General features: G+C 42.1%; 1 protein-coding gene across 1 annotated transcript; it reads right to left on the bottom strand.

Moving 5' to 3' along the window:
- Window positions 1-3,058: 3,058 nt before the first annotated feature.
- Window positions 3,059-3,613, bottom strand: LOC123722709. The gene has a single exon (XM_045685194.1). The coding sequence runs from the start codon at window positions 3,611-3,613 to the stop codon at window positions 3,059-3,061; it is 555 nt and encodes a 184-aa protein (XP_045541150.1).
- Window positions 3,614-9,312: the final 5,699 nt, after the last annotated feature.

The following is a 9,312-nucleotide window of genomic DNA, read 5'->3' as shown; positions in this document are numbered from 1 at the left end:
CTTTGTGGATTTCACAATTTAAAAATTCGAATTCTGTTGTACTTAATGTCATGGTCTTAATTAATTCTTTTAAGTTATTTTTTTCTAAATTTCTTTTCAATATAGTATTATTGATGTCTTGCAGAATTGATATGCAACGCAGGAGTGAATCACTTGGACTCCAAAGCCACTGCTTTCCTGCATATTCTCTATACCTTATATACTCTGATTGATTATGATTTATTAATTCGTTTTTGCATTTTTCACACCCCATAAAAACATTTTTTTTGTATTTTTTACAAAGTACCCATTTATAATACATATCAAGACTACCTATTTCACGAGGATCATTTTTAGGGGTGTGATTGTTACATCAAGAATTGAATCTATTTCGCAAGTTGACGAGGCTTTGCATTCACTTGTGATAATTGATTCTTTCAAAACTTGACAGCTATCCTTCTCACAGTTGGCCCCTGGAGCATGAACACTAGAGAGATTATTAACAAGCAATGTTGTTAATGCTGATTCGAATCTTTCTGGTGTCGGGTTTGTGTTGCGGCATCCGTGGCTCCTTATAGCACCAAAAAAATTTCTATCGGATCTTGATTGAGATGCCGCAACCAAACCGACGCCACATCATATTTTTCTTTAATATTTTTTAATAATAGTTGTATTCCCTCTAATGTCCACACACAGTTATTTAGTGTTGGGACATATTCCACCTGTCCTGTTGTTCGGTTTACGAATTTCATATTTTTTAATCTTTGTATGGATTCAGACCAAAATTGGTGATGTAGAGACCTCGGTGTAGCAGCTCCGAGGAGAGGCTTTCCATGTTTCTGTCTTTTCTCAAAGCTTCCGTTTATGGAATCAAACACCTTATCGAAGAAAATCAGGATATCAGCGGTATCCTTGCACTGATGTGGGAGAATACCCTTATCTGTGAAAGAAACAGTTGACTATTTTAAATTTATTTAAAAGAAACATGTCATGTGGTATGTCCCTACTGTAAGAATATACTTGAGCTATAATATTTATAATTAGTTAGATCATAAATTATTTCTTTCCCAAGCAAAAGAGTTTTAAGACTTATTTTAATCAAATTAAAAAAGGGCTTCATAGTTTCATATGTATGAAAGCGCCCAGTTTTAAAAACTATATTTGACAAATATTGCAATGTGGAAAATAGCATAAGTATTTGTTTTGTGTTTGGGTGATGTGGGGCCTTTATCCTGGTAGTTTTCCTAAATACAGAGAATCCCAGAGACGGGTCAGGTTCCATAGTATGTTTTTTTTATGTGAAAAGTTGCCAAACGAGCAGACGGTTCACCTGATGTTAAGTGAATACTGCCGCCCATGGACATCTGCTACACTCGAGGGGTCCAGATGTGTTGACAACCTTTTGGAAATCGGGCTCCGGCCACCTCACTCACACACAGACGAAACGCGAAAGTATTATACTGCCACTTTACGCCAGTCTTCTGTGAGGTCATGGTACTTACCCGGACGAGCCTGCCCATTCGTGCAAGAGCCGAGGCTGCTGCGTAGCCCTACCACCGTAATGTATGTGATCATTGGGCATTATTATCTTTAAAACAAATAATTAATTACCTGCAAGATATCCCATATTCGTACCCACTGTCTGGCTAAATATTTGGGTTCCAAATTTAACCTTCATTTTATTCATTTTGGTGTGATCGACATGATTATTTGTTAATTTAGGAACCATTCTAATTTCTTTATACCCAGGATTTTCTTTGTGTAGATTTTCTATATGTTCCCATTTAGCTACTTTTTCTTTTCCATTTTCACCGTATTTCAAGTCTATTTAATAGATTATTTTTTATACCTTTAATAAGATGTGGTGGTTCATAAATAATGAATTAGTTGGCTTGGGTACTACTCTTTGGATACGATTCTTGGGCCTGGGAAATGGTGGTTTGTCTTTCTTCTGTGGCATCGGCTTGTCCTGGGGTGCCATCGATGCTTGGTGGCTGCTAAGTCCAGTTGCGTTTGCGTTGTTCTCTGTCATTACGATAGTCAACCTCTTAATCAATGATAATTAAAAGGGGCACTATTTCGTGATCATTAATTTTAAAAAAGTTTCCGTGTGGCTCTTGTCCCTTTCTTAAAAGAACCGCGCGAGACTTTTGATTCAGCAACTTCAGACTGTTCACATTGTTGGTGCCTTGGTCGCACAGCCAGCAGCCTGCAATTCGTTGATCACTGCTTTCAACTGTTTAGCAAGTTCTGGTCCTTTGGTTGCAGCTTGGGAAAATGTGTAAGACACAGGCTGTTTGTAATTTTTTATTAACCCACGCACCATGAACACCTGAGCATGGTCAGCAAAGTTGCTGACTGCTGCTGCTGCTGTTGTTTGACCATTAGAGACAAAGCCAATCACTCTATCTTTTTTTTTTTCATTATATGTTAGACTGGCTTTGAGCGACATTTCATCAAATAACACAACACAAAGTCGCTCTTTCATTGTCATGTTTTTTGTAGCTTGTGCAATTAGTTTTTTCACATTTTCATTAAGACCATGTGCTTGCCGCGTACATGATCACCGGTTCCACGACCGCCGTGTAGATCATCCTAACCACCTCGGGGTTCAACCGCCATTGGACCCTGGCTGCTCTGGAAAGCTGGACGTACAGGCTTCGCGCCTTCCTGGAAACATTTTCTACGTGCGCATTAAATGTGAGCCTGTCGTCCAGTGTCAGCCCAAGGATCTTAATTTCCCTGGAGAGCTCAATGTTGCCCCCGCGCAGGCGTGGGGTGTCGTATTTAAGCTTCTTCGTTATCACCATTGCTTTGGTTTTTGATGGTGCGAAGTTTAGCTTGTTTACGACACCCCACTCATGCACGCGTGCGAGGGTTTCATTGGCCCTCCTTTGAAGGTCATGGGCGTTGTTCCCCGTGAAGATTAGGGCGACGTCATCTGCGAAGGCCTGGCAGTATTCTCCTGCCCTCTCCAGTTTTTAAGGATTTATTCCAAGGATTAGGGGGGTTGGAGGCCCACGCGCGAGCTATTGCGGCCTCCTCTGCCAGGTCTACGTCAAGACGTGACAGCTGCCACCTAGGGAAGACGCCTCGGCCGCCCGCGGGGCGCTGTGGAGACCCTAAACCTGATGTACAGGTGATCGGACAGGGTCTCCACATCCTCCAGGACGCGCCAACACGTGATGCGCGCGCCAATGCTGGGGGTGGCAAATGTGACGTCGACGACTGAGCCACCCCGCGCGCGCACACACGTGTAGGCGCTGCCCTGGTTCTGCGGGACCAGGCCAATCATGAGAGCCCAATCCCGGAGATGCGCCCCTTTGACGTCGGTGACGGGGGAGCCCCAAGCCGCGCACTTAGCATTGAGGTCCCCCATCACCATGACCTGGGCTGGGAATGCCCTCCGCACCACCAGCTCCAGGCCATCCAGGAACCCCTCAAATTGGGAGAGGCTCCTGTTCGGGGAGAAGTAGACTCCGATGAGCACTACTTCCCCCCAGTTTGCCGCCACGTAACCCGCGCCCCTCTCCCTAAGAGAGAGGCGTTGCGGGCCCGTTGGCGGCGCCACCATTCCGACCGAGCCCTCCGTGTCCCCGAACCAATGAGAGTGGCGGTTGCGCTTGTGGCGCATTGGGGGGGGGGGGGGGGGGGGGGGAGCGGGCCTTTTTCCGTTGTTCTAGCTATGGTCGTTGTGTGGCATTCTTTACCCCTCCCAGAATACGAGGGCCGGCCAGAGGTCAGAGTGACCCGTGGGAGGGATTCTCCGCTGGATTCACCAGCGGTACTTTTGGGGTAAAAAATTTTTGAAGTCTGCCATCATAATTTTTTCCAGTGTTGTCGGACACCGGAAACCGTCTTTTTAATGCAGGGTGAGGTCCCCTAGTCATGAAGCACGGCCTTGAAGGCCGCCATACACCGACCGAAGTCCACTGCCTTTTAACGTGTTGCCGCACGCCCTCGCCGATGTTCCGCGGGCCTGCCCGGTATGGGTGGCCCTATCCGGTATAGCCCCGCGAAACATCCCCCCCCCCAGTCAGGGTAATTTTTTATAGAGGTTTTCTTCCTCGCGGCCCCACGCTAGGCACAGAGCCCCCGTTTCCACTCAGTGCGGACTTACGGGATTGTTGGTGTTTGGTTCGCGGGGCAAAAAAGCCCTACCCCGGCAATATGCCGGGGCGTTCCCCTATCCACCACCCGGGAACGCGCCACGTCGGAGTTTATCTCTCCGCCCACTCGTACAACCGAGCAGGTCCGTGGATCATTCCGCCCACCTGAACCAACACTGTACGACATATCTCCTCCTCGGAGGGTATGTTTTGTGAAGGCCGTGATGCGGGGGCGGCCTTTTCCGTCCTTTGTGTGTCTAACCACAGGAGAAAGTGTCTGTATAATCTACCCCTTGTTTTTGTGAAAAGCCCTTAGCTACTAGCATTGCACGCTATCTTATATTGTTTTCACTGTCATACTTTTTACGCAATACCCATCTCATCCCAGCATTGGATTATATTACAATCTTTGGGCATTTTGGGCACTGGAAAAATGAGATTTCTGGCCCGTTTCTTATATTCAATATAATATAATACTTCAATCTCGTCTTCATCATTTATTATGTTCTTATTTTGATTTTTAGCGCTGTTTTAATCTCCTCGTCTGTGTTGTAATTAAAAACATCCCTTAAAATGACTAGTGGGTTCTTATTTCTAATATATTTTACGTCTAAGTTTTCCTCCGCTCTTGACTATAAAGTTTACCTATTTTATTAATAAATTGTAACATTATGACAAGAAAATAAAACCCTTAGTGTTCGGCTTTACCCGCCATTAGTCGGGTAAACACGAACACCATGTAGGGAAATTACATACTAAAATTAATAACGACAGTGATAACATTTATAACCGAACGATGTTGATTGTCCGTCAGTACAATTTTCGTGAGCCCATTTTTGACACACGTAGCACATTATCCAGTCTTCACCAGGGGGATCTATATATTTATCTCTACAAAAAAATACAAAATTAATTAATTAATTTATTTATTTAAACTTTGTACATACACATATAATTTTTATGACATTACATAAGAAATGCAGTGTTGTACAGGAGAGCTTAACTCTAAAAGAGTTCTCTTACAGCTAACCATAAGAAAGAGAGAGGTTATCTTCATTTTCTTTTTCTCCTTTTTCTTTCGTATTATGACTATACCTTTACTATAACTTTAGTATGCCTATACTAAAGTTATTTATATTAATAAAATTCCTTAATACTTTTTCGTGCTTATTTAAGAGTTCGTTATCACTACATTCTAGTATTTTATTTGATATCTTTTAACGCGGTAATGCAAAAGGTTCTTAAGGTTGGTCGTTGCACTGTGGGACGAGTACAAAACTGCGGGAAAGCGATATTTGAGGCAGTTCTGCTAAAAGGAAGGAAGCACAGTACCTTATCTCTTTCGCCGGTCTACTCTTGCTTCTGGACACCTCCAGCACGAACTTGCACTCACTTTAAGTCTTTTTTCGAATAAAAGTTGCGGAGCGGCACACGCGCAACGACGACGATTTCGGCCATTATAATTTTTCAAAACGTGTGATTGCGGGGCGAGTCCTTCTCGCTCACCTGTACTGTGCGGGAAAAGGACGGGAAAGGAAGCAACGACCAAAGTAAAAACGGCGTAACCAAGATCTTTTTTGGCATTTTTTCTAGTTTTTCCTTGGTTTCTTTAGCTCTTTTTCTGTGCTCCTTTTCCTCTAACTGGTCTTTTATAGGTGTGCTCGTAAGGATAATTGATCTTTTCTTCTTGATATTGCGTTTTGATATTTTTGGAAGAATAATTGGCAATTCGATGATCTCAGATAGGGAAACTGCCTGCAAGCTTGTATCATCGCTTTATAAATTAACAGGCCCTGTATCGGAAACCTGGACATCAAGGTCTTCAACACTATGAACTTAGCCCACTGCAGTTATATCGAGATGGTGTGTAAAGACACACACTTGTTGATGAACGTTATTGTTTCACCACTTTACAATTTTTACTTTTACATGTTTACGTAACTTGAACCAGCGTTTACAAAATTTTTAAAACTCGATTTTCTCGGGCCTCTTACGTCCGATTTGGACGTTTGAGGTGTCTAAACTTATTTTTTCTTCAAGCTCTTTCTATTGGTACCTTACCGTACTTTCGTCTCTCTAACTCAACTAGTTCTAATACAAGTTTTCGGTTTCAAATTTCTCGGCTTTCCTCAAGCTATCAAATGAGGTCCCGTCCTTCCCACTCACTTGGATCCAGGACCTCGTGGCCATGCGGTTTTCTTGTCCAAGGGTTTTTCCGCAATTTTCTTGGGCGGACAAATCTGGAAACCGCCCGAGAACCTGGGTCTCGTCGAGACCTATCGATTGATACCATAAAATTGGTATGTCGTCGATCTAGTTTTGGTGGCGTTAATTTTTAAAGTTCAAAAATTTTGAAATTTTAGTTTTTTTGCCTCTAATTCTTCCAATTTTTGTCCAAATTTCACAGTGTTTACACCGTCGTGTTCGTCTCACTTTTCCACGTAATTTGATATATCGCACTCCTAATTTCGGAAAACTTTTACCACTTTTCACAATTTTTCAAACTTTTTCGAGCGCGGAGCAACTTTTTAACACTCGGAGCGTATCGTATCGCTACGGGGGGCTGCGCGGGTCTCTGGTGGGGTACTTACTACATAGGTCGGGTTTTTATAGAGTTTTCCTTTCTCGCGGGCCGGCCAATTAAGGCAAGCCCTCCGGTCCTAGTTGCAAACTAATAAACAAAACTATTACATATCCTCATATAAAATTTAATCCCGCAGGTACACAAAAGATTGTGTGGGTTTAGTTAATATTTCTGCCAAATTACACTTGCTTGGTACGTAGTTCATTTTACCGAACCTAACTACACTTTTTCCCTTATAAAGTTATATCTCTTCTTGATTTTTAATCATAGTTTGTAAGCCAGTTTTAAGTCTATGATCTTCCATTATTTTTGTAATGTAATGTTCTCCGGTAACGTTAATATTCTCCATTATAGCTTATGATCGTTAAAGCGTTTCTGGGGTCTGATATCAAGATTCACCTAAAACGCATATCTAAAGTCTATGTGTTTTGTTTCGCTTAGAATAAACAGGATTGTTAATTAATCTGATTAAATTCTGATTATCTACATGTAATGTAACACAATCATAACTTTCACCTAAAACACTTAAATTACTTTGTCAAAAAATTCTCAACTCGATTTTAATTTTTTCTTTGCGTAAATATTTCTGTATTCTTAATCTTAAGAGCTTCCTGGGCCCATAACCTATTGGATTTCTATTGTATGAGCACATATAACAAGCTACATTTTTTCGATAATTTTTCCAAATATTGGCAGAAGGCCTATTGGTCTGTAAGATTTCGGCTGCGTGAGGTCGTCCCTACCGGGTTTGGGTAGTGCTACCATTGCTGCCTCTTTATGAAAGCGAGGTTAGGCCGTCGATCAAGCGGTGGTTCCGCATATCTACAAGTAAATTATAAAATATGAGAAAATCTGCTCCAATTATAGCCTTAGGGACATCAGCGACGAATTTCCACCTAAATTCCCTGCGTAGCCCCAGATCCAGTTTTAAATGAAGCCAGCCGTATGTGATGATCGTGGTATTGTTCGCTGCAGACAATTGATAGTCAGTCCTGCGGCGCGGTTCTCGAAGTAGTGCTCGAGGAAAGACAGAGATCAGAACCAGTATCTATGAGATATGTAATTTTAGATGTGCGGTCGGTTATAAAAAGGCAGCTGGGCTTCGGGCAACCGTGAGCCGCTACTTCCGGCTGCTGTTGTTGTTTTCCGAGAACGTGCAGGGCGTAGTGCACCTGTTAGCTTCTTTTCCAAAGCGGTTATAATACCAGCAGTAGCCTTCAACAATTGGCTTGCGTCGGGAATGCAACCTGTGTACTGTGGTGCGGCGATGCTCCTCGACTGCTTCTAAATCTGGATCTGGACCTAGATCCAGACTTTACTTGCATTTGCAGAGCCGCAACTTGACGTGTGAGCTCGTAAATATGCTTCCTGCATCTCTCCGCTGCCGGTACCTGCGCTCGCTACTTGTATAGGTGGTGCAATTTCATAAACTTTATCAGCTAGCTCTGAAACAGAATCGAGAGGTAAGTTCGTTTGCGTGGCAATTACTGTCTGAATATTCTGAGGTAGCCTGCTAGCCCACAAGGTGCACAAAAAATTTTCTAGTACCGTTGGCCCAGCCAGGGTTTGCAAATGGCGCAGGAATTTCGAAGGCATACGGTCGCCAAGCTCTTCGTGCATTAATAATAGCTTAAACTTTTTTTCTTGTGAAGCCGACAAGCGCTTAATTAACTCCGTTTTTAATTTTTCATATTTATTTTCTGCGGGAGGTGATGTAATATCTTTAACCTCAACCGCGTATGTATGACCTAGCTGGCCCATTAAATAATAATACTTCGTGCTGTCGGATGTAATGCTGCTAATGGCAAACTGCCCTTCGACTTGTGCGAACCACAATGCTTTTACCTCCGGCCAAAAAGGCGGAACTTTTACACCAACCTTGAATATGTTATTTAGCGATATTTTATTGACTTTATTTCGTTATCAATTTTAATAGCATCTTCTTGGTCGAGGTTTCCTGTTATTGATTTTATTACTGAACCTAAACCGTTTATTAAGCCACGTTTTGGCGGTAACTTGTTTTAAAACCTATGTTATCGAATCCTAAATAAAGTAACTTACTTTCTATGTTATCTATAAGGTAGTCTATTTGCTTAAATGTAGTTGTTAAATCTACTGAACTATTTTGTTTTAGTTTTATAGTATAATAATTACTACATATATCTATGTATATATCTCTACGTTTTGTGGTGTTGTATATAACTGCTAGATGATACGTGTCAATTTGGTATTGAGCTTTTGCTTCAGTTAATACCAGAATGCCATTATGGTGGTCAACTGGCTTGTTGCGGCGAGCTGGAGCACTGCGAAGCAAGCGATGGCGTTCCTGAAACATTTTCAGGGCGCCTTAATAAGTGGAAGTGGAATCTAATTGTCTTAGCGTTCACATGCTTTCCTACGATTTCTGCGATTTGTTCTGGGTGTATACGTACTATTGTATAGGGTCCTAGGTACTTTCGTTCGAGTTTATTGTTTCTTGCAGTATTAGCTACCTGTTTATAGACTATGTCGCCTACTTTGAATTGTGCTGTCTCTTTATCTTTGTTGATTTTTTCTATAACCTGTTGTTTCTCGTTTGATAATTTGGTGTTTATTAGTTTTTGAGTGTTTTCCATGATTTGTTTATGTTTCCTTACGTAT

This window comes from Papilio machaon, chromosome 29 (assembly GCF_912999745.1).
Source record: "Papilio machaon chromosome 29, ilPapMach1.1, whole genome shotgun sequence".
NCBI classification, from domain to species: domain Eukaryota; kingdom Metazoa; phylum Arthropoda; class Insecta; order Lepidoptera; family Papilionidae; genus Papilio; species Papilio machaon.
This window is presented reverse-complemented; position numbering and strand designations above follow the sequence as displayed.